Below are 26,364 nucleotides of genomic sequence, written 5' to 3'. Positions count from 1 at the left end.
CTGGAAAGGGGAAACTTTTACTTTTTATCTTTAGTTTGAGAAAAGGGAAGTCTTGTAAGAAAAATCAAACTGTTGTGAAGCTGAATGTAAGTTATGCTGTGACCTTCTTAGTAGGTTACTTAGATATTTCTGCCAATTTTGCTGGGGAGAAGCAAGCACTCAGTTAAACACCCAACATTCTGTTTTCTGATTCAAAGTAAGAGTAAGTAAAACTAATACAGAATTTACAATTATTTGTTTAATAACTGCTCAAAGTTACAATAGCACTGAAAAAAGTGACTTATGACTGGTTTTCACGACCATTGCAGTATCCTCATTATCATATGATCAGAATTCAGGTGCTTAGCACCTGGCATGTATTTATGATAGCTTCACTGTCCTGGGGTCATGTGATCACCATTTGTAACCTTCCCAGCCAATTTCTGACAGACAAAGTTAATGATAGAAAGCAGATTTGCTTAATGATGATAATAATAATAATTTTATTTCTATACCGCCCTTCTCCTGGAGGACTCAGGGCGGTGTACAGCCTATTAAAAGCACAAATGATCACATTCATTTAACTGCGGTGATTCACTAACAACCATGGCAAAAAAGGTCATAAAATTAAAATTAAGACACCAGACTAGAAACTGGAAGGCCATGAGTTCTACTCTACATGAGTTCTACTCCTGCCTTAGGCACACAGCCTGCTGGATGACCTTGGGCCAGTCACTTCCTCCTGGCCATAGGAAAAAGGCAAGGGCAAGCCACTTCTGAAAACCACTTGCCAAGAAGATTGCAGGAACTAGTCCAGGCAGTTGCTAGGAGTCAACAGTGACTTGAAGGCACCTTATTAAATGGTAAAGCTAGGCATCTGGAAAATCTATCCATCCTTTTTTTTCCTTTTGAAGCAGTCTATATTTGGCTGTTTAAGCAATATTTTTAGACAGTTCTGCTTAGATTCCTTAAGATATTTGTCATTTCCTTTTAATAACCATGCCTTTTCTACACCTGCTCCAAAGCCATTTTCCCAGATCTTTCATGATATACAACTGGGATTTTTGCTACACCTGGCTTGCTCCAAATTCTTCTTCTCATTGTAATTTTCCTGCTTCCTGGAGGAAAAAAAGGGCTACTCCTTGAGCACATTGCTGCATTAGTCACTTCTGCCCCATATTCTTTACATCATATCTCTCAGATGTTTTTCAGTCACATTGGAAAGTAAAGCTGCCTTATCTAAGAAACATCCTAGTGATTGGAACTCATTTTAAAAAAATACATAGATTTATTATTATTTTTTTACACTGGTGTGCTTTATGCCAAATTTTTAACAGTTTCTATATATAATTTGTAAGGGGAAAGTTTCCAATATATAACATATGGTGTTTGATTTCTCTGGGAGATGAGGAATGAGGAAATAGGTGTCCAAAGTATAAATGAAATGGCAGAAACAGTAGCCATTTAAAATGTGGGTGATAATTATGCTTAAGTTCTTTTCCTCATACCACAGTCTTTATCGCACATCTCTAGAGACTTCCTTTGCTTATTTTGTAGAAACTGCCAACTAACATGATCCTCCATCCCGTCACCACCCCCAAAAAACATCTTAAAATAAAAGTTGAGATTTCCAGGATTGTAGTCACTCTGCTGAATTCATCCAAAAGTTCTAACAGAGTCTTTTAATTAGATAACTCTTAGAATTTGCACCCAGAAAGTGCTCAGAGCCAGAAAAAAAACCAGGCAGTTTCCTTAGAAGCCACTTGGTTATTTCATCAAAGACTAGAAGGTGATTTATTATTTTATTGTACTTTTGATGCCTATGTATCGGGTGACAAAGTAACTGAATGGACTTGGGTCTTTCTATTCCAGAACAGCTGGCCAGTCTTTAAAAAGCTTGATGATAGAATGTGTAGAAACGTCTCCCAAGGTTTTTGGAGGAGCAGAACATGGCAAGGAGCCAATCATCGAGAAAGAATTGCCTGTTGCAGTCACATTTACCAAAGTTTAGACTACAGGCAGCACTTGGGGGTTGACTGCCTGAGGAGTGGGATGCAACAGGTAGTCACAAAGGACCTCAAAAAATAGGCCTCTTGGGTGTAAACTCTTGGCTGGGTTTGGGCCTGGATTATTTAATCTCCCTTCTCTGAACTGGAGTTCCTTGCTTCCTAGAAGAGATGTAAAAAGATTTCTCCCTCTCCATCCTCTTTATCTCTGTTTGTTCTCCAGCAGCTTTCATTCCGCCTTGGGAAGATAAGTGAAGCAGCTATATATTTCTTTCCATGTTAGGAAAGGGAGGGGGAGGGTTCGCGCTCTGTTCCTTCTCTGGCTGGGCCTCCAGGCTGTAGAGCCTGGTTACTGTCAGTGAAAAGAAAATAAGAGCTCCTGGAGCTGAAGCAGAGACAAACATTCAGCAATAGGAAATGGAGGAATGGGAGGGGGGGAGAGAAGCATCTCCCTTGTAACAGTGCTAGGATCCAAATATCAAACAATCTGCAACCTGAAATTATGAGATATCTAGAGCAGGACAACTCAAGAGGCAACTGGACTTTCTGGTTTTTCTTTGAAGACGTTTTGCTTCTCATCCAAGTGAATGAGAAGCGAAACATCTTCAAAGAAAAATCAGAAAATCCAGTTGCCTCTTGAAAAAGCACCTTTGGGACAACCATGACCTGGATGACTGAGAATCTCCATAGATATAGAGCAGGACAAATTTCTTTGCTTATTTTAGGAAGAAAATTCCAATATTATGCTTATTTATACATTGGTATATTACTTTTCAAAACTGAGTTATTCCAAGGCAACAACATATTAAAAATTACAATATTAAAAAAGTTGAGAATAAGTAATAATTACAACCTTGATATGTAAACATCAAATTTATTATTTATAAATAATAAATAAATAAACAATAAAACCAGAACAGTAGACAAGTGAATTGAAGCTAATTCAGTGTATGAACTGGCACTATTTCACATTCAGAGTGAGCTGCTTTGTGCCTGAAATGGTCTGTTTCAACCATCCTTCAAGCATTTTGAAATATTCTGCCCTACTGTGAAATTTCTGTTCAGTTGAAAACAAGTGCTGAAACAACTGATAAACCTCAATTCTAAGAAACGTTGAGTTTCGGTAGTACAGTACAAACCATTCCATCTTAATGTTTCAATTTTTTTTCCTGCTAGCCTTGTCATCTTCTTTTGTTAATTAATGACCTTGTGAGACAGGAGGAAGAACTGCAGCCTACATAATGATCTGATAAACAAAGTCTGAGTCTAAAGAGGTTGGGTGGGTAGAAAGAGTGTTTCAGAAATAACCCTTCCTAGATTTGGGGAGAGTAAAAATGACGGAGGGGGGAGCTACTTTCAGACATGCAAGACTGCCTCTGCAACCTTACAATGAGTAATTTTAGTATTCATGGTTGTGCTTCTTATCTGGACTACTTCAAAGGTCTAGCACAGCCCTAGACTAATGTATCAAATGCAAAATAAGGTTTTCTATTTAATAACTTTAAACAAATTACTGTAATTGAATTTGCTGCCTTGCTATAAATAAAGTAAATATACATGTTTTCCATTTAATTTGAAAGCAAACAAACACCCCAGTGATAGGTATCTTGTCCAGTAAATTTTCTCGTTTTTGATCAAATATATGTGGCATTTGGTTCTCAGAACAGAATACAAATTCTGTTAATTTTTCTCAATGTATGTTTCCTTCATGCCTTGATATAGTTGTGGGGTATTAAAACCTCAACCTTTACCAAACCATGTTAGTGGCACCTCCATCTTTACCATCTTTACCAAACCATGTTAGTGACAGCTCAATATATTATGATCTTCTCATTAGGTCTGACTTTGAGGTTTAACTTTTCATCTTAGGCAGGTTATATATTTGCTTTGCAAATTTGTGTGTGTATGTATGTAAATGAAGTTAGTTATGAATTGATCTGAGAAAGAATAGAATTTTAGACTATAATTTAACCTCTAATTCAGATCCACAACCAATATTTAACCTTTCTTTTGAAACTTCTGTATCCTCACACCCAGTTTTCCTTTCCTTTTGTTTTATACTGCTTTTTACCTTTGTTATTTTTGCCTTTTTAAAAAATGTTGTTTTACCCCTCGATTGTGAAGGATTTAATAGAAATATGTCCCATAAACATTTTTTCCTATGGGATATAACCTTAGAACCAATAAAAAGAGGGATGTTTGTGTAAGCTTATGAGAAAAGCAGCAGAATCAACCCATTGCAAAATTAAATAAAAGCAAAGAAAAATAGAGGTCCTTAAAGAAGACTGTATTTTGATATTACGTATTTTTCATTTTGCATCTGCTGTCCTGGGAATTTATCAGTATGAAACCAAGCAGTTCTTCAGGACAGACAGCAAATGACCACAAATTCCAGAGATGTTTCCAACCCCATGGAAAGTTCTTGCTCCCTTCCAGATGGATAGGAATGGCCTTTAGTTATAGCCACATCTGTGGCTAACTCTGCTCCAGCTATAGATTTGTGCTTAGTGCATCTGCTAATTGCCATGCTTAGCAGTGTGGCGCACACTTGCTACTGGTGAAGGTGATCAAGAATTTCAAGAAATCAGAGGAGCAGTCCTCTCCAGAAGGTAGACTGGAGCTCTTAGCAGAGCTAAGTAGCAAAGCAGGAGAATGAAAACTTCCATGCTCTACTCACAGGTTTATGAGAATTGTTATCTCTCTGTAATGCTTTTTTATTGGCAAGTATGAGTCTTGTACATGAAATGTGCAAAGAAATTCTATGAAAGAACTCATACTTTATAGAAAAACTACCCTTAGGTCTCCTGTTCTTATTTATTTATTTTATTAAATTTATATGTTGTGCATCTACCCGATAAAGGTGACTCTTGCATGTGATGCTTTGTATCTTGGAAAAGTCTGAACGTTTGCAAAGAAGGGACAGTTACAGAACTTTCAAGGTGCTTTCCTTCTGAACAATTTAGAAACAGCTGACAGATGCGAGAGTGAAAAGTCTGTGGCTTACCCTCTAGAACAAAATTTCCCAATTTGTACCTCAAAAGTACCTCAATGTATCTCTCTTGTGGACCTTTTTTGAATCCTTAAGTCTGAGAATCTTTACAGATTTAGCTATACAATTTGGGATGAACACCCTTTGAATGGTATGGGAGTAGGAATGGATTTCCAGAGAGAGAAAAAAATTGCAGACTACAGGAACCAGGAGCACTACTCAGGTGAGCCTGAGGACACAGATAAACCTCCAAGTGCTTCAACAACTCTATAAAAAGATGCAAATTACCAGCTGTCTGCAAGGAATAAAAATCCTTCCATTCCTCACTATCCTGTCGGAGCTGAAGAAGCTTCTTGGATGAGAAGCGAAACATCTTCAAAGAAAAAACAAAGTCCAATTGCCTCTTGAAAAAGCACCTCTGGGACACTAAAGGCAAATGTGATGGCAAAAAGAAAACCAATTTGGTCTAGTAACTAAGGCATGAGGCCAGAAAGCAGGAGACCGTGAGTTCTAGTCCTGCCTTTGCCATGAATGCCATTTAGGTGATCTTGGGCCAGTCTCTTTCTCAGCCCAACCCACCACACAGGATTGTTGTAGTGTGGAAAATAGGAGGCGGAAGTGTTGGATATGTTCACTACATTGAGTTCTTTGTAAAAAAAATAATAATAATAAAGGTAAGATACAAATACATAAATAAAATAAAGTTTGGGACTCCCTGACCTAGAAGGAGTAGGAGAGCCTAAAGGCAGGATGAGGCAAAAGTTCCTGGCAATGGGATGATTTTTTTCACCACAGTGCTTCAGTGTTAAAAAAAGATTAGCTAATGATATGATTCCTGGCACATTGTAACTACAGTATTTTTTGGAGTATAAGACGCAACTACCTTTTTTGGTGAGGAAAAGAAGAAAAAGAAATCTGCCTCTGAGCAATTTTGCCTCATTGCAGCAAACAGCCTGCTTTACTTTCATTTTCGTTTTCAGCATAGTTTGATTAGCACAAGGAAAAAAAATCTGCTCCAGCAATTTACCTCTTTGCAGCAAGCAGCAGAACCCTGTGCAAAACAGCTGAGAGCAATCAGTCGGGAGGCCGATCCAATCAACTTGTGCTAATTAGGCTGTGCTGAAGCTGAAAGGAGCTGTTTTTTCTTGCTGTTTGCTTCCAAGGAGGTAACTGCTGAGAGGCAGAGGCCAAAGGATGGGGGCCAGTGGGTGGGCGGGCGGGCCTACATTATAAGACGCACCTAAATTTTCACCCCCTTTTGGGGGGGGGGAAAGGTGCTTCTTATATTCCGAAAAATACGGTAGCTGGGGAGCAGGGAGATGTGGAGCCAACCCATGGGCAACAGTTTCTGCCGTACAGAGATACCCTTTGCCTTAGTTATCTCTGTAAACTTGGTGCATTCTCCAAACTCTGTTACTATGACTCAATTTAAGGAAGTGAAGCTGTTTACTTGGTATATAAAATATTTTTAGATATCCTGTATGTGGAGCTGAAGTGGTACAGTTAACATTTGTCCTGCAGGTACAATGTGTGTTTAAAACATCTGTGACCCATAACAAAATACTTTGAACTGACGTGAACTGAATAAGATCATTTACCATTCACACACTAGATTCTATAGTTACAGTGTTAGCTGCCGATGTTGTTCCATCTCATTTCATACTCTTTCCAAATGAAGAAGAAGAGCCAAGGATGGGGCTTCCATTCCTGGCATTCAAAGCATTTTTTCCCCCTGAGCTGTGCTGCATATTTATTTAGGCAACCTTCAGAAGCAAAATTTAGTTTGGAAACTCTAGCCAGGGGTGGGGAGTTTATGCTTGGCTGTTCTTGCTCAAGAGGCCTTTTCTCTGTTCCCTTGCTCAACATTTTGTAAGCGCTTAACTTAAACCACAGAAAACAGCAATACCACAAGAGAATTCTGGCATTTCTCTAGGCATTTCCTACTTTGATTGGGAATTGCCTGAGAGTTTTCCATGGCTACTCCTACATTATGGAACACCCTCCTACCATAATTCATCTGGCAAACACCTCCCCCCCCCCCTTTAGCCTTTCAGAAGGCCATCAAGACATAGCTTTATACCCAAACACTGGAATTGTTATCCAGAAAAGAAGTACAACCAGGAACAAAAGTATTATTTCTACTGTAAGGATACATTAAGCAGAATCTTGTATTTCTCCCTTCCTCTCTTTTTTAGTTTCTGGAAAACTAGGGAAGGTCTCTTGTGAAAATGCTTCTTTTCCCCCATCTGCAGACTGACCTGCCTTTTATCACAGCATTGCCTAGACTGTGGGTCTTCTTCCTTTTTTTTTTGAGGTCATTCCCACATACCATTAAGGGTTAGAGTGGGGGAAGTTTGGGGTTGGTTGTTGGGGCATTTAGCTGTTGAAGTGCTGGGGTTTTGGTTGGGGTTTTGCTGTTTTATGGTTTTTATAGTTCAGGACTTTTATTGTTGCTGTGAGTTGTGTTTTAAAATAGGCAGGCATACATATATTTTAAATAAACAAATGCTGCCACTCATCCTGCTAAATTACTAAATAAGTTAGTAGCTGCCGATTATACCCGTGATCACAGTGTGAACATCGTTAGATGTCTGTTTTCAGTTTGATACGACATCCAAAAGCATAAGGGTACCTGGCTCAGCTGTTGATAACAGCTCTATATTGCCTACAGAAAAGGCTTTTGTCTGATCAGAGCATATCTTAGTCATTCACTGCTAGTAACCCTAAAACCACAAGAGATCTTTCTTATAGGTGGATTGGTTAGTGTTGCAGCAGATGTACAGTATATCATAGAAGTGAGTACACTCCCTCACATTTTGTAAATATATCTTTTCATGTGACAACACTGAAGAAATGGCACTTGGCTGCAATGTAAAGTAGTGAGTATACAGCTTGTATAACAGTGTAAATGTGCTGTCCCCTCAAAATAACACAATACACAACCATTAATGTCTAAACTGCTGGCAACAAAAGTGAGTACACTCCTAAGTGATAATGTCCAAATGGGGCCCAAGTAGCCGTTTTCCTTCCCTGGTGTCATGTGACGCATTAGTGGTACAAGGTCTCAGGTGTGAAGGGGGAGCAGGTGTGTTAAATTTGGTGTTATCGCTCTCACTCTCTCATACTGGTCACTGGAAGTTCAACATGGCACCTCATGGCACCTCTCTGGGGATCTGAAAAAATGAATTGTTGCTCTACATAAAGATGGCCCAGGCTGTAAGAAGATTGCCAAGACCCTGAAACTAAGGTGCAGCATGGTGGCCAAGACCATACAGTGGTTTAACAGGACAGGTTCCACTCAGAACAGCCCTCATCATGGTCAACCAAAGAAGTTGAGTACCCGTGGTCAGCATCATATCCAGAGGTTGGCTTTGGGAAATAGACGTATGAGTGCTGCCAGCATTGCTGCAGAGGTTGAAGGGGTGGGGGGAATCAGCCGGTCAGTGCTCAGACCATATGCTGCACGCTGCATCAAATTGGTCTGCAAGGCTGTCGTCCCAGAAGGAATCCTCTTCTAAAGATGATGCTCAAGAAAGCCCCCTCTGTGGGGGGCGAGTCACTGACCCCCACAGAGGGGGCTCGCAACTTGGGTGTCCTCCTGGACACACGGCTGTCTTTAGAAGAGCATATGACGGCCGTGGCCAGGGGGGCTTTTTATCAGGTCCGCCTGATATGACAGTTGCGCCCCTTTCTGGATCGGGACTCCTTGTGCACGGTCACTCATGCCCTCGTCACGTCACGCCTGGACTACTGCAACGCTCTCTACATGAGGCTCCCCTTGAGGAGCACCCGGAGGCTCCAGCTGGTGCAGAATGCGGCCGTGCAGGTGATTATGGGAGCGACGTGGCGCTCCCATGTAACACCTCTCCTGCACAAGGTGCATTGGCTCCTGGTGGTCTTCCGGGTGCGCTTTAAGGTATTGGTTCTCATCTTTAAAGTGCTCCATGGCTTAGGGCCAGGATATTTGCGAGACCGCCTGCTGCTACCGATAACCTCCCACTGGCCAATACGCTCTCACAGAGAGGGCCTCCTCAGGGTGCCGTCGGTCAGGCAATGTCAGCTGGCGGCCCCCAGGGGGAGAGCCTTCTCTGTGGGGGCACCCGCCCTGTGGAACGAGCTGCCTCCTGGAATATGATTGATCCCGGACCTCCGGACCTTCCGTAAGGCCCTGAAGACTTATTTATTCCACCAAGCCAGCCTAGCCTAAATGGTTCTTAATTGGGATTTTAAATTTTATAGACTTGGGGGTTTTAAATTGGGAAGCCAATGATTTAATTCTTTTTAATTATCTTAACTTTTGTATTGTATGTATTTTTAATTTTGGCTGTTCACCGCCCTGAGTCCCTTCTGGGAGAAGGGCGATATACAAATTAAATTTAAAAAAAAAAAAAGCCCACAAATGGTTTGCTGTAAACAAGCAGACTAAGGACATGGATTTCTGGAACCATGGCCTGTGGTCTGATGAGACCAAGATAAACTTATTTGGTTCAGATGGTTACAAAATGTGAGGGGGTGTACTCACTTCTGTGATATATTATATCATGAGTTCATTGATGACTAAGAAATACATTCTTGGGAAAGAGAAAGCATTAGGGGCTTTCCACCACTCTTTTTTGCCAGCCACTAATTCAAATGATAAGAGTTGACATAATAGCAATGTGAGCAAAACCAGCAGTTAAAAGAGACATGTCCCTTTTGACTTTAGCTACAGGTAGTTCTCAATTAGCAGTGCTAATTGGGGCCAGAATTTCCACTGCCAAGCGAAGCAGTCATATAGTGTGCGATCATAAAAGATTGACACCATATGGCACCATATAGCATTGACTAGGGATGGCAATCCCCATTGCCACATGAACTGATTTCTTGATAGATATATTCTTTTAGATACCAGAAAAATTCTCTTTCACACTTTTGAGTCCTTTTTAGGACAAGGCTTACATCTATGTATTTATATTTGATGATTTAAATGTGTTTTTGTTAATGTAAGCTGCCCTCAAAAAGTTGCTTTGAAATGAGATGGGCGGCAAATAAATCTATCTATCTATCTATCTATCTATCTATCTATCTATCTATCTATCTATCTATCATCTATCTATCTATCTTACAAAGGTTTAATGGCAGCTACCTTATACGGTTTCTAAATACCAATAAACCATTTAGTGATGGTTGGAGATCAGAACCGTTTGCTGAATTTGCCACATAGGTTCCACAATCTTAACAAGAAATCAGAAGCAAATTACACTTCCTCTCTCACAACTTTACCTTTTCTTATCTTTCTAAAACAAAAGTCGTAAGAATGTTGCATGAGAATAAGAACAACATTCTCCCAAACTTCCCCTTAATGGTAGCTCTTTCTTTTTTGACAAGATTAAGGAGATGAAAAGGCAGTCAGAGAAAGGCAATGCCTCTCACACATTTCTAATCAGGCATCTGTTGCCTACTTTACCAGCTTCTGTTTTGTTTTGTTTTCCATTTTATTGTTTTGGCTATAGTTCTGAATTATTTCAGCATTCTCCAGCTTAATGATTTTGTAATAACTCTCTGTCTAGAATCATTTGATTCATAACTATGTGGCGTTTTAGTCCAATATATCTGAAGAATACCAGGTTTTGGGAAGCGGATTTGAGCTAATTCAGATGCTTCTTACTCACTAATAAGATGATAGTGTTAAATAATTACACAATACAGGTTTCAGGGAATTGGTGCCTCAGAAAGGACTGTCTGGTTTCTTCTAAAGAGATGACTGTGAAGTTGCTGCCACGGGAGGGGTCATTGTGGATTTTTATTATATGATGGGTTTTTTAAATTTTGTAAGCCATCCTGAGTCAGCTATCTGTGAGTTGGATGGATATATAAATTTGCTTAATGATAGATAGGCTGCCAAGCCTATCTCTTGGATTGAATGCCAAGAGAAGCTTGAACATATATTTGAAAGCTAAGAAAATATAACACTATTAAAAATCTATAACACTCTCTTTTGATTTGCTCAAATAATGTCTGATGTAGAAGGTCACTATATGCTTGGGTGTTATGCTATTGTTTGTGTTTTAAATTAAACTGCACAAAATGGTCTCATTTTATTAGTCTCCAGTTGTCTGCTTGGCTCTGCTGTTAGGGACAAACTCAATAAAGGCTATTTGTCTGTATTTCAGAAAAAATTCTGGCTCTACTCCCAATAGCTTCTCAATTATTTTATTACTTCCTGACCGCCATTAAATGATCAGATCTCTCTTTCTCTCTTTCCATTATGTTGCATCCTATCCACTTCTCCCCCTTTTTGCTTTTTGCAAGCTATGCTGAAAATTTGGCAGAATTGTTGTGCTGATGCCTTCCAGTGAGAAAACTTTAATTCATCCTGGAGCTCCTCAGATTTCTGGGAACGTAAATCCTATCACATCCACCCAAAATAAGAAAAGGTGTTAGATGAAGATGAAATAAAATGTAATGCATGAGATTTTAAAAACAAATGAAATGTTGCAGCCTTTGCAATTCATTGATTTTTCTTTACTCATGAGTAAAGGTAAAGGAGTCTCTGTGGATTTTACTCCGCTAGTCGTTGGCAACTATAGGGGGCGCTGCTCATCTGTTTCAAGAGCCGTTGAGTGGTACCTATTAATCTACTTGCATTTGCATTCCTTCGAACTGCTAGATGAGCAGGAGCAGGGGCAAGTAACAGGAGCTCACTCAGTTGCATGGAGTTTGGATCTCGAACCGGGGTTATCTTTAACCACTGAGCCATTGTGTCCCTTTTAGAGAAAGCAAAGGATGCTTTTTTTAAAAAAAAAAAAATGCACCTTCAAGTAAGTGTTGACTCTTGACAACTGCTTGGCAAGTCCCTGCAGTTTCTTTGACAAAATTTCATAAGTTGTTTCCTTCTTCCTAGGGCTGAAGTCATTTCCTTCTTCCTAGGGCTGAGAGGGAGTGACTGGCCTAAGGTCACCCAGCTGCCTTTGTGCCTAAGGTGGGATCAGAACTCACTTAATAACTACAGCAAACTGGCTCTTTTTAAAAGGATACTAATAGAACCAAAGAAATGAATGGGCAAGTCATATGTCATAAACCAAAGAGAATAGGGCTGTACATCAAGCTGTATCTTTGTCCACTTCTATTCCTTGAAAGTATTGTTAGCTTTCAAACAAGTGGATCTAAATGAGCTTGAAATGTAAAAATACAGGTAGTCCTTGACTTACAGCAGTTCATTTAGTGACCATTCGAAGTTACAACAGCAATTTTTCACACTTGTGACCGTTTCAGCATCTTCATAGTCACATAACGAAAATTCATATGCCTGGCAACTGACTCATATTTATGCTGGTTGCAGGGTCCCGGGATCATGTGATCACCTTTTGTGGCCTTCTGATAAGCATGGGGAAGCTGGATTCACTTAACAACTGTGGCAAAATTCACTTAACAACAGTCTCACTTAGCAGCAGACACTTTGGACTCAATTGTGGTCATAAGTCGAGGACTATCTGTAGTTAGCGTCCTCCTTGGTTTCACCATAGAGCTTGACGCAGGACAGGATCTATCTGTTACCAGAGGCTGGCTCAAAAATGAGTCTGTTCCTTCAATTCAAAGAACTTGAAAGAAGCTCCTCTTCTTTGGAATCCCTTCATCTCTCCCAGCCCAGTGCACTAAAATGAAGTCTTTGCAAATGATTTCTTGCTGCTCTTCTGGCCTCCAGCCAGTCTACTGAACACATCGTCTTCATGGCAGCAACTCCCAGTCTTTTTACTTTATGTGCATCACCATATAGTCAACGAAAGCTTTTGTGGGCCATAAGGCGCCATGATCCACCTAATTCTCCACAGGGTGCCCGTGGGATTCGAACCTAAATTAAAAATGTTGTTTTTAGCGGCTAAAAATCTTGATAGACTTTTGAGCAGGAGTGCCAGTATTTCATTATCTCTGTTCTTTGTCCATATCAAGCATTCAGTTCTCCTGTGTAGTTACTATCTATTTTGAGAAATGTTATTTTAATAACTTTCCAATGGAGGACATCTGCGTAAGATTTAGGCTGTATTTCGCTACAAAGCAATCTCGCTGCATTTGCATCACTGAATATCAAATCTGCTTCTACACTTTTACCAGTTTTGAGAAATATTTTGTAGTGTTCCTGTTTTAAAAAAAAACAGTTCTATATATCCCTTCTTGGTGTTTTGTGGAAATAAGATAAATCTGACTGCAGTGCTGTCAGCGTTTTTCAAGTTATTTTTTTTTCCTCCTTCATATTCCAACAGTACTGTATGTTCAGTACTGTCAAAATATAAACACCATCACTCCGCCCACAGTCACGCATTTTGATTTAATTATTGGTTGGTAGTCTTTTGACACAGCCCCAAAAGAAACATTGGCATAACATTGCCATTTGTTTAGGGACCATTTAAAGTTACAACAGCAGTGGGAAAAAGTGAATTATAACCGGTCCTCGCACAATCATTGCAGTATCCCCATGGTCATGTGATCAGAATGTGGGTGCTTGGCAACCAGCATGTATTTATAATGATTGCAGTGCCATGTGGTCATGTGATCACCATTGTGAGGACCCGGATTAAGCTGACTTTGTATAAAAAAGAACACTGCTTGTGGGGAGGCGGGGCGAAAGCCCTACTAAGCAGGTATATACAAAAGATATGAAGACTTGCTTAACACATTGTAAGCCGCTCTGAGTCTCCGGAGAAGGATGGCGTATAAATTGAACCAATAAATAAATAAATTTGCAATTTTCCTAGCCAGTTTCCAACAAGCAGAGTCAATGGGGGAAGTCAGATTTTCTTAACAACCATAGATTCATTTAACAATGGTAGTGATTCACTTACCAAGCATGGTATATTGTGTGTGTGTGTACACACACACACAGACACACACATATACATATACATATCAGCGGTGAAATCCAGCCGGATCTATCCATCTCACACAAGCTGGTAGGGCGGCAGTGGGAGGCTCCGCCCACCCACCGGGACATCATTATGTGCTTTTTTTGGCATGTGCACGCACTCACATTTCCGAACCGGTAGTGAAAGTAAGTGCATTTCATTGCTGATACATATACACCAGGGGTGAAATCTACTTACCTTCCTTACCGGTTTGGAAGTGCACGTGCCATGCAGAGGGTAGAAAACACATTACTTCCTGGTTAATACCAGGAAGTAATGACACCTGGGCAGGTGGGCGGAGCTTTGCTCCACCATCGCTACCGGTTCTCTGAACCACCCGCCACAATCGCTACTGGATCGCTTGATCCGGTCCGAACCGGGAACATTTCACCCCTGATACACACACACACACACACACACACACACACACACACACATAAAGCTATGGGAACTGGGCAGTAGGGTTCTTTCTTCCCAACAGAATGCTTAACTGACGTATAGCTTTCATTGCTATTAGTTTTATGCCTTTAAAAAGGGGGTTGACCAACTGCGGCATTGGAAGTGATAATTAGAAGCTTCCATCTACAGAAGCTCCCTTGATTTGAATAAGAAGTGCTGGAAGGCTCCTTTCATGCATGTCTTTCTGAGGTACTCCGAAGCATCTGATTCACTAATTTTAGAAACAGAAAGTCATTCCAAGTACAGCTTTTGTTTCACCCAATCTGATTCATATTTATGAGGTGGATTGTTGTCCTCCTGCCGCTGTCTACTTCTGTAATCCAACTTTCACAGAATATCCATGCCTGTTAATCACATAGCAAGATATGTTCCTCCTGAGTTTAATTAACGTACTTTTCTTTCATCTTCCCCTGCAGGAATCTACATTTTGATTGCTGTTGGAGCAGTGATGATGTTCGTGGGTTTCCTAGGATGTTATGGAGCTATCCAGGAATCACAGTGCCTTCTGGGAACAGTAAGAGACCTTTTACACTCTTGTTTACATTTTCCAGCATTTCCTGAGAGACTTTCATTGAGTTTAATGATTACTATTATGATGGCGAACAGTAAGAAGAGTTTATGATCATGAGGCACTTTTAATGTTCCATATAACTTTCTGTATCAGTAATTAGAATTTACTTTATTATTTTACTACATCCAATAAGGCAAAATTAAATCTGACAATATGGAGGTGCTACCAGTATTGTAAGTAGAAGATTGAATTTGGGGCCTGAGGTTCAGATTATTTTGGAAAAGATTATACTGTACTTCTGAAAGAAAGGGTTTGGAGTGTTCTTTGATGCTTAGCTATCACTTGATCCACAATTGTGACAGTTGTGGTGAGGAGTGCCATCTCTCAATTACATCAGTGTGCCAGTTTTGTCTCGTCCTAAACTGGTCACATTTCAGCAGTCATTACTCATAATTTGCTTACAGTCTTTCTTGACTTTATTAGGAGCTGCTCTTGAAACCTGACCAGAAACTGCAGTTAATGTAAAATGCTGTTGTTAGGCCGATTAATTCAAAGCACAGGGATCATCATCCAGAGAATGCATATTAAATATAATTTGGGGAAGGACTGAGATCAGATAATTAGAAAAAATTATCTGAGAAAAAATAATTAGGACTGTCCTTCTTTGTTTTTAAAAAAGGTAGTATAACTGATGTTTGGAATAGCTTACATACTATTTTCATTAATTATAATGACATTTGCATTGAAAAGGATCTTTGCCTGTATCACACCTGATTATTTTAAATTTAAAATATGCCAGTGCAAATATGTGAAAATAAGTGCAAATATCTGCTAAAAAAAGAATAATCTGAAGAAGGAAAACAAACATGGCTGAGCTCCAGAGAATTAGCAAGTAACAGATTTCAAGAAAATGGTGACAGTGATTTTCCTCCTTTGATCATTTAAAATAGAGCTGTCTGAAGTAAGTTGCATATAGTCCTCAGAAACATATTCCTCACTGACAAAGTGAAAGTTAGTTCCCGATATAGCATAGCTTGTTCCATTTTATTCACATTGTTTTGTTAATGGTTCCCCTGTCTCTCCTTTCCATTGTGTCTTCTATGTAGTCTGTCACTATGCACCAGGGCCTGGAAATAATTATTTTCGTATTTAATGACTTATTACAGTAAAGGGGCTTCTAGATCATAACATACCTAATATCTATCTTCATTCTACCTGCTGTTCTGTTCCTTTCTACAATCCATGTCTCCAATCCATTTTCTTTGATTTCCCCTTTGCAATTTGTTTTCATTAACCTGGAATATAATGTTGTTAAAAATTTAACCCTCTCATCAAAATGATAATTTAATTGTATTTAACACAATTAAAATGTTGATGTCTTCCACCTAGGAACTTTGTTAATGGGTTGTCTGTAATCAATGGAGGCGGGGGGGGGGCGGGGAGAGAGAGAGAGAGAGAGACAGAGAGAGAGAGGTTCTTTTTATTCCAGTCCTCCTATATACAGTGTGAATATGAAACAAACTAGTAGCAGTCTTGAATGGAAGGCTAAACAAAATGTATGCCTTTTATTAATGGCTGTAAGAACACAAGTAAAAACAGTGTTTCATCATTTGGTGTTCTGTTTATCAACAATTGAGTCTATCACTGCAAAATATACGGATGAACCAAAGAACTTTTCTTTGGTGGAAATGCCTCTGGATTTCCTTAATCTGATATTTATCTTTTTTATTTCAGTTTTTTACATGCCTTGTCATCTTATTTGCTTGTGAAGTGGCTGCTGGCATCTGGGGATTCGTTAATAAGGATCAGGTAAACATTTTATGATGACGATTTATTTTATGCATTTACGCATAGCTTTTATGTTTATGATGCATCTGAGAGCCTTACAACTACTTGAGGGTTAGATGTTTAATGTTTATTGTGGCATAGGTTTTCCAGGTGTTCAAAGCCACTTTATTTTCATCTTCCCACTCTTCCAGTCTCCCAGTAGGTTGGTTTGATTGGCTGCCAGATTAAACATTTATAAAAGATAAGGTTGTCCTGCTGCTTCTTTACTTTTCTTACTTTACTTTACTTTTCTATTCTGTTTCATGAGACATCATCCTTCTCAATGCCTCTCTGCTCTGTGCTAGCCAGCCTGCTGCAGCAGAAAGCGTATTGCCATAATTTGCAATTAATGGAGTACAAGAAAATAATGGCATTTGATATATTACAATGAAAGGCGAGAAAAATGGGATAAGCAAGGGCTCTAAATCCTAACTTCTCAAAGAAAGCTGGTGGTAATAAAAGCTTTCCAGTGAGCTTCCTGATTAATAGGAATTGAGTCTTGGATTTATTCCCGCTGAAACCAATCTTGGGGTCATGTCACTTCAGTAGCTACAGTATGAATGGTGTCAGTTTTAATATGTAGAGGATGATCAGTCCCTGGGGAGCAGCACGATGCCCCACCTGGTAGTGCCATAAGAAACTATTTGTCTGCTCTCCTCGTTTCTTTTCCACTTGTTGTGGTAAGCAGGCTCCAATTCTAGAAGCTTAATAAAAATAAATACACTGCAACTATCTACCTGTCACCGGACCTACTATGACGCATACATAGATGGTGCTTTTACAAGTGTTATGACAAGCAGAAGACAAATACTTGTCCCCAAGAGTTTAACAATCCTGATTTCAGGATAGAGTGAGAAAAAAGACTTTTGAAGAGGTGGGTCTTAGAATGTAAGGTTGCCATGTAGTGCAGAGATCCCCAACCTTTTCGGTTTTGCAGACCGGTGGTGGTGGTGGAGAGGGGTGGTTCCACAGGTGTGGTGGGCAAGTGCGCACACACACAGCTCCATTTGCGCGAGTATGCCTGCCGCTCGCACAAATGGAGCGTGCTCGTCCACTGGTCACGCGACTGGGGATGCACTCACACTCACTCACCACTTCCGTGGCCCGGTTATGAAAGGCTCAAGGCCCAGTGGTGGGCCGTGGCCAGGAGGTTGGGGATCCCTGGTATAGAGGACTGCTATTCCCTATATTAACTTGTCAATCATTCTTCTATCTCTGGCTTCCTTCCTGAACTTTTTATAACAGTCACTTACCAATTATTCTTCAGTCCCTCCGGACCTCCTAAGGATGTGCAAATTTTAGGGTCCCTCAGATCTGCTATTTGTTCTCCCTTGAGTGTAAATTATGCTGTTTTTCCTGCGTAAGAATTGGTCTTTAGAGAACTGAATTTGCAGGTTTTTCCATGCCATTCTAGTTTCTAAGGCACATGGATTTTGCATGTTTTTGTAATTCATCAAAACATATCTGAAGCAAGGCACTACTGAAATACAAAAAAACTTGTGCACTTTCTTGAATAACAACAACATTGTCATATTTCTTTTTATTCTCTCTCAAAACCTATGTACTGTAAAGTGAATGCCAGTATAACAAGACGAGATCTTAGGGAAGGATTCATGTAATGCTGGATTGATTTGTTCAATGATCCACTTGTTTCTTTTCTTGGCTATCCATGTTATTCTCAACTCCAACACCTAAGTTCAGGAGTATCAGTGTTTTTTTTCTATCCAGCTTTTTCAGAGAGAAACTTTCACTTCCATAAAGTGTCATAGGGAATATCATTGCCTGCACTCTTCTGATCTTTTTAGGTACAGACATATACTGTAGTATATGCATGGCCTTTATAGCTACTCTACTATATGACGTACTTCTTGACTTTTGTTACTATTGATAGTTATTCTAAAGGGCAAGAGCTGTTCACAGCTTCGATATCTTTGATGTCAATTCTAAGGCTCATTGTTATAGCTGTTGTCATTAATTCCTCTTTATGTTTAATCTGTTTTTTCCACTTGGCTTCTGTTACTATAGTATGCAGATCTTTTGCATTCAGAGCTATCACAAGTAGTGTCATCACTACTGATTAATAGCTGCTTAGTGCAGGCTATTAATGCTTCTTCCTCCAATTTTAAAACCATCCTTATTCTCTTCCAGTGCAGCTTCCTTTATATTCAGCATATAAATTGAATAATTTAGGTTACAATGTTCAGCTTTGTCACAATCCTTTGCAAGTCTATTTTGCCATGTTCTGTGACTTCCTCACCTCTTTATAAGTTTCACACGAGATGTTTTGGGATTCCCACTTTTCTAAGCATATTTCCCAATTTGACACGATCAACCCAATCATATTCTCCCAGCAGTGTATATTATTACTTACTTGCAGAAATTGGTAGCAATAACATTCATTCAGTGAATCACTGAATTAATGAATCCTTTTTTGGAGTGTATGTTCGATTATAATAAACCTTACTAACCTTGTTAATAGTACTATTATTTCCTTTTCTAAAGGCAAATAAAAGTTTTGTTTTTGCCTTTCTTGTTGCTCTGTGGCTGAATCTCTCTTCTCTTGTCTGGTTTCTTTTTACCCAACCTCACACATTGCTCCAAAATGATTACACCAGTGAAGAGACAATAATATGATTCTGATATATTACTCCATGTTCCATTTATCCTGCTTCCAGAGGTGTAGTTTCAGTTTTGATTATGCACAAAGGAATGAAACAATTACAGTGCACAAGAATAATTTAAATGACCCACATCCATTTTTCAGTATAAAATGGCCACTTTGTTTTAATTACTGCTGTCCTATGAAACCCTAAGTGTACAAATGGGTGAAAATTATATTGTACTTTTTTCCAATAGTCCATTCCAGGTAGCACACGGGCATTATGTTACACTTAAAACTTCTCCCCAGGGCAAATTATTCCATAAAGGAAGTTCTCATTTTCTGTTTTTAAATTAAATCAGACATCCAGCTTCTCAGCTGCTCACATTTCAAGGGAGAATTTAGAATGAGAAAAACAGCTTTACTGTAGGCATGTTAGTGAACAGCTGGCTCAGACTTCTAGTAGTCCAGTATAATTTTTTGTTGTTGACATTTTGGCCAAAGCAAGAGAATGGCATGAATTTCTTTAAAACTAGAATTAGCATTTTAGGCTTATATACTATCCCATAGTGCACTCTCTGGGAAGTTTATAGTGTAAGCATTTTTGCATATTGCCCCCAACAATCTGGATCCTCATTTTTACCAACCTCATAAGGATGGAAGGCTGAGTCAACCTTGAGCTGGTCAGGTTTGAATTCCAGGCTGGGGGCAGAGTTAGCCTGTAGTACTACACTTTAACCACTATGCCACCACTTCAGTACACTATCTTATTCATTCTGCAGTATTATCATCTTTATCTTTATTTATCTTTATTTGATTTATATACTGCCCTACTCCCAAAGGACTCAGGGTGGTGAACAGCCAAACGATAAAACACATAAATACAAAATTTAAAAACAGAATAAAACCGAATTAAACAATTTGGCCCAGACAGATTTAAAACACCCCAATCATTTAAAAACAGATTAAAATTTTCATATTAAAAAGAAAAAGGGAAAAGATTAGGCCAGGCCCACCTGGTGGAATAAAAAGGTATTGAGAGCGCGATTATATAAAATGATTGCTTTGGAATTGTGGATTGCAACATTCGGGATGATTGATTTACCACTCATTTCCTTAAACTCACAAGGGGGAATTCAATCTTTTGCTTGCATATTTCAGCCTGGATATATAAAATTAAGAGATGAAAGCAATCTCACAGATCCAAAGGGAGAGCAGGATTTCTCTGTTTGTATCTTCTTCCAGATAGTGCCTTTTTATTTTTCGTTGATGTTTTGTTTAATTACCCTCTTTTCTTATACAATTTTGCTCTACCGTTAAACAACTTTACAAAACTTAGTGTACTCTTTCTTTATTGATGCTGTCTGGATGTATTGGACTATAATACTCTTTCCAGATATTAAGGTGCCAAGTTGTGGAAGCCTGGAAACAAATATTTATAGTGTCTATATAGTTTGCTTTTTTGTTTCAAACTGAATTCATAGCAGAGTTAAGAGAAAATGTTTAAAATAGTTCTTCTGGAATAATTTGTATTCTATAACCATATCCTGAAAAGCTTTCAAGATCTGTGCAAAAGGATGAACAAAGTCTACCTGTTGTGTTGGAGGTGAAAACATGTTTCATAGTTGCAGAAAAATCTCTTAAAAAACACTCTTAGCGCTGGTCACTCTTCTCTTTTAATGAAAGAATCATTCCTTGCAAAGGCGCTTCATACTGATCTCTAGTCAAAGCATTTTCATAGTTTAAAGATGAAAAATGACACTCCAGAGTTTGTCTAGAAATGGTAATAGGCAGAGAAAGCAGTACTAGTATACATGGCTGTTTTTTAATACAAGTAATGCTATAGAATACTGTAGCAATTAAAACTCTTCAGGGATTTCCAGACTCATCATGGTCAGGTCAGGGTCTTCAGCATACACACAACAGGAACAATACTGTACCCTTTTCTCCCCCTGTTGCCTTTCCCAAACTTTTTCTGAAGCCGGAATATACAACTACAACAGCCATTGTAGTTCAAATACTTCAAAAACACTACATCTTTTATTTTAAAGGAAATATGACCCAATTTACCCTCTGTCCAGGCTAGTCACCAGGCCACCTTCCTTAAGCATATTTTGTCCAAACTGAGCTTCATTTGATTTTTTTTATCTTGCTCACTGGTTCTCAAAACAGTAGCTATCCATGACACTGTATTGGTTTAAAAAAAAACAAACACACTCTTGGTGACATTACCCAAACCCCAGGAAGCAGCACATAAGATATATGCACTGGGTAATGTTTCCTATGTTAAGGTTTACATATTACTTCTACAGTACAACTGAATGTTGGCCTAAGTTATTTTATTGTGCATAGAGTCCTGCTCATCAGTATAGTTGATACCATAATTCATGAAATTTTCTTATCACTACTAAATACTTCCTGTTAGAGTTTCCACAATCCTTGAATGCTTCGTAGGCTGTTTTACACCACAGTTAGGACGTTTAACAGTAAGTATTTCTTTCCCACTCTCACTGGAAGCAGAGTATTAAAAAAAAGTTCTGATATTGCCCAGTGACAGAGTTATACCCCCATCTCTAATTTTAGAATAACCAGCCAGAATAGAAAAAAGACCTTTGCAATAAGTCTGGTTTACCATTTCGTGGATACACAGTTCCATATTGTCAACTAGCTTCAACTAAATGGTGATTGTGGATCTGCAAATTTAATTCAGGTGTCTGAACTTCGTTGTTTGGTTATCTGGTTGTTAAGATTATTGCATTCAGCAAGATCAAGCAGCTGAACAGACCAATGAGGAAAGAGTACCTGTAAAAGCCTACATCTATTGCATTGAGAATATATTGTCCCCTGTTCTCTTTTGCAGATTGCCAAAGATCTCAAACAGTTTTATGACCAAGCATTGATTCAATCGAAAGACAAGGATGAGAACAAAGCAAAAAAGGCGAATGCTGTTGTGAAAACCTTCCAAGAAACAGTAAGTTATACAGTACACTTTGGTTGGGAATCAAATTTAATCTTCGCAGTTTTTTGCTTGAGCAGTTAGTTGGTTAAATACCTGCTTGAAGTAACTGTAAATTAGAGGTAGTCCTTGAGACCAGCAACTGGATCATTAAGCAAAATGGCCGCTAAGTGTAACTGTACTTATAATCTAAACTTCAGCTTTTCTTTACTTTTCTTTCCAGACGTGTGAAAGTCCTAAATAGGAGGATTGATCACAAAGTTATTTTTTTCATCACCATCACAACTGCGAATGGTTGCTAATCAAGGGTTACCTGCATATCTGTTGAAGCCCAACTCTGTATTCTGTAAAAAACAGTTTTACTACAAAGGATCTATCCCCCATTATTTATGTTTTAAGTATTTGTAGTTTTCTGAGGAGAAATCTCTAAGGAGTAGTTTTTTTAAAAAAAATTATTCATTGATTTTGCAAGTGTAATCGAACAAAAATGTAAAGAATAAAAAAAAACAAAGATTATAAAATGAGCTTTAAAAAGTGCAAAAAGACAATTATATCAATTTGAAACCATATATTTGCATTAAAGGTCAATATTAGACTATTATGCAATAGTTAACAACTAAAACCAGTATAACTCAAATTGTAAATGAAGATAAAGAAATTACATTAATTACAATACTGCTTTATCTATAAAGTTTAACAGATTTATCAAATCATAATCTTAAGGAAAACCTAAACTTTGGGTGTGAGATGAACCTGTTTATAAGATAATAATTCAAAAATGATTTTCACATTATAAATAAATTCAGATTTATTTTTCAGTTGTGAATTTAATTTTGATTTTGAAGCATCTTCCATAAATTAGTTTGTCATTCTTCTACAGAAGGAATTGGTTATAATTTCCAGGGAGAAACATAAAGAATTCTTACATCTATTACCATATGCAAAGCCAGTTCAACATACTTTAGGAATATTTAATTTAATATTTTTATTTATTCATTCAATTTGTATAGACACCTATCTCAGTCAATAACTCTGGGCGGCTTACAATTCAAAAATATATTAAAATATATTAAAAAAATTTGATTTATATGCCGCCCTTCTCCGGAGACTCAGGGCGGCTTACAATGCGTTAAGCAATAGCCTTCATACTTTTGTATATTTATACAAAGTCAGCTTATTGCCCCCACAATCTGGGTCCTCATTTTACCTACCTTAGAAAGGATGGAAGGCTGAGTCAACCTTGAGCCTGGCGAGATTCGAACTTAAAGTAATTGCAGACAGCTGATGTTAATAACAGTGCTTTAGTCTGCTGCGCCACCAGGACTCCTAAAACATTTTAAAGCAAAAACATCCAAAATAGACATATTCGTGTATTATACAAATACATGTATATATTATATATTTAAATGTACATTTAGAAAAATAAGGGATGTGGTGGATCAGTGGCTAAAACGCTGAGTTTGTCGATCGAAAGGTTGGCAGTTCAGCAGTTCGAATCCCTAGTGCTGCATAATGGGGTGAGCTCCCATTACTTGTCCCAGCTTCTGCCAACCTAGCAGTTCGAAAGCATGTAAAAAAATGCAAGTAGAAAAATAGGGACCAGCTTTGGTGGGAAGGTAACAGTGTTCTGTGCGCCTTTGGCGTTTAGTCATGCCGGCTACATGACCATGGAGACATCTTCAGACAGTGCTGGCTCTTCGCTTTGAAACGGAGATGAGCACCGCTCCCTAGAGTCGGGAACGACTAGCACATAAGTGCGAGGGGAACCTTTACCTTTACTTTTAACTCAAAAATGGTAGGCAGCCATTAAAATAGCACAATAGTATGTAAAAGTATGTATGTAAAGTGTAAAGTATGTATGTAAAGTGACATACAACTGTGATATAATATCCTGTCCTTTCTTTAAAAAATAGAAAAAATACTTTAGTGCTTATTAAAATAGCTATTTAAAAAAAATAGAATTACAAATACAACCTGAATTACAGTTACTGTAATTTACAGTAAATATGTGCTGAACTTAAGATGGCCTCACACACAACTGTTTTTCATGCCAGTAGTTGTAATCAAAAAATTGTAGGACTCATACATAGAAAGTGCCTTCCTCACTAATGACAGGGTGGTGAAGCAATTTAACTTGATTTATAGCTTACATGAACAACGCTTGCAGTCACATGTCCAGAAGGAACCAAAATGCAACAAAGACAGTTTAATTTGTAAGTGGTGCAAAGAATCCAAAGGAGAAAATACCCTACTATGTGGCTTTGGGGAATCTTTTCTAGGTCATTGCCATGGAAAGTTCATTTTTAAAACAACTGAACAGGAATAGTTATTACTGGATTTTGTTCATATATACATACAGTATATCACAGAAGTGAGTACATCCCCTCACATTTTGTAAATATTTAAGTATATCTTTTCATGTGACAACACTGAAGAAATGGCACTTGGCTACAATGTAAAGTAGTGAGTATACAGCTTGTATAATAGTGTAAATGTGCAGTCCCCTTAAAATAACGCAACACACAGCCATTAATGTCTAAATAGGTGGCAACAAAAGTGAGTACACCCCTAAGGGTATGCATTATTTTACATACACTCATGCAGAGCCAGGTTACAGGCACTCCTCGACTTACAACCATTCATTAAGTGACTGTTCCAAGTTGCAACAGCAGTGAAAAACAAATCACTTATTACAGTTTTCAAACTTATGACCGTTGCAGCATCCCCATGATCACGTCATCAAAATTTGGATGCTTGGCAACTGGCTCCTGATAATGGCGGTGGCTGTGTCTTGAAGTCACATGATCACCTTTTGTGATCGTCTGACAAGCAAAATCAAAGGGGAAATCAGATTCACTTAACAATGTGTTAGTAACTTAACAACTGCAGTGATTCACTTAACAACTGTGGCTAGAAAGATCGTAAAATGGGGCAAAGCTGACTTAACAAATCTCTCACTTAGGAACAGAAGTTTTGGGCTCAATTGTGGTAATAAGTCGAGGACTACCTGTAACCACAAACCTTCCATTTTATTAGGCTGCCTCTAATGGCATGGTGAACTGTTTATAAAAAAGGAAGAGAAGGGAAATAATTCTGCTCTTCTTTTTGGAGTATAATTCTTCACTGAGATCTTAGCTTCTACATAACTTCACTTAAAAATTATTTTCCAGGAAAGGATTGCCTGTTTTTGAGATTCTGGCCTTTTGAGAGTTTTGAAAATCAAGTGATTTGGTTTCCTTTCTGGTTGAAAGTTCTTTTATAATGATTCTGATACACAACCTCCCCTTTATCCCTGCATGATATGATACAAATTCACTGCAGATGATGAGTAAGTTAAGAGGAGGAAAGTTCAGGTATCAAGCACCACAGGATGAAAACTGGGATTTTTGGGAAAAATGTAATTTAAAATATTTGTAGAAAATACCAACAATTAATTTCTTTTTCTTTTTCTCTCTCTTCCCCCATCCTTGCCCGCCTAGCTAAATTGCTGTGGCAGAGATTCTGCAATTACATCTTTGTTCACCAATGAATGCACTCTAGGAGAAGCAACACAAGTAAGAAAATCATAAATATATTTTATGTATATATTAAAGATAACTTCCTACACAAAAGATAAAGGTATATCCATTTTCTTCAATACAGCAAGTTGATTGGGACTGGGACTGGGACAAGTGTGCCACTAGACCAGGGATGTCAAACTCGCATTATCACAGCGTCCTCACGTGATGTATTGGGACTTTTTTCCCCCTTCGCTAAACCAGGCGGAGCCAGCACGTGACGCATCTGGCCCGCGGGCCCCAAGTTTGACACCCCTGCATTAGACCGTTTTATTTTTTCCAACTGAACAAAATGCTGGAAAGATATCATGGACAGGGGCTTAGCTTCTTGTCTGATTGGCTGCCCGTCAGGAAGATAGCTCTCTGCCATTTGAGCTGAATGAGACCAGATTCATATAGTGGGAGAAGCTGACAGTAATGAGATTGAGTTTGAAAATGGTCTGATCCAATCACCTAGCACATCCCATAGGGCAAGCATTTAGGGAGCTGCTTGGAATTTGATGACTCTTCCTTTCTAAATCCTCCCCCTCCCAAATTATGTGAGCCAGAGCACCTGCATTCGGATGCAGAAAGCCACATATATTGTAAAGACATGCCACATT

General features: G+C 38.6%; 1 protein-coding gene across 1 annotated transcript in view; it reads left to right on the top strand.

Annotated features, from left to right (window-relative positions):
• Positions 1-26,364, top strand: part of CD81 (CD81 molecule) — a 66,426-nt gene that overhangs the window by 31,111 nt on the left and 8,951 nt on the right. The window contains exons 3-6 of the mRNA XM_034416895.3: positions 14,729-14,826; positions 16,558-16,632; positions 22,110-22,220; positions 25,685-25,759. Coding sequence (XP_034272786.1) covers positions 14,729-14,826; positions 16,558-16,632; positions 22,110-22,220; positions 25,685-25,759 — 359 coding nt within the window. The remainder of the gene's footprint in view (positions 1-14,728; positions 14,827-16,557; positions 16,633-22,109; positions 22,221-25,684; positions 25,760-26,364) is intronic.

Source organism: Pantherophis guttatus, chromosome 1 (genome assembly GCF_059756535.1).
Source record: "Pantherophis guttatus breed Tessera chromosome 1, ASM5975653v1, whole genome shotgun sequence".
NCBI classification, from domain to species: Eukaryota; Metazoa; Chordata; class Lepidosauria; order Squamata; family Colubridae; genus Pantherophis; species Pantherophis guttatus.
Note: the sequence above shows the minus strand (reverse complement) of the source record. Positions and strands in the feature narration are given on the sequence as shown.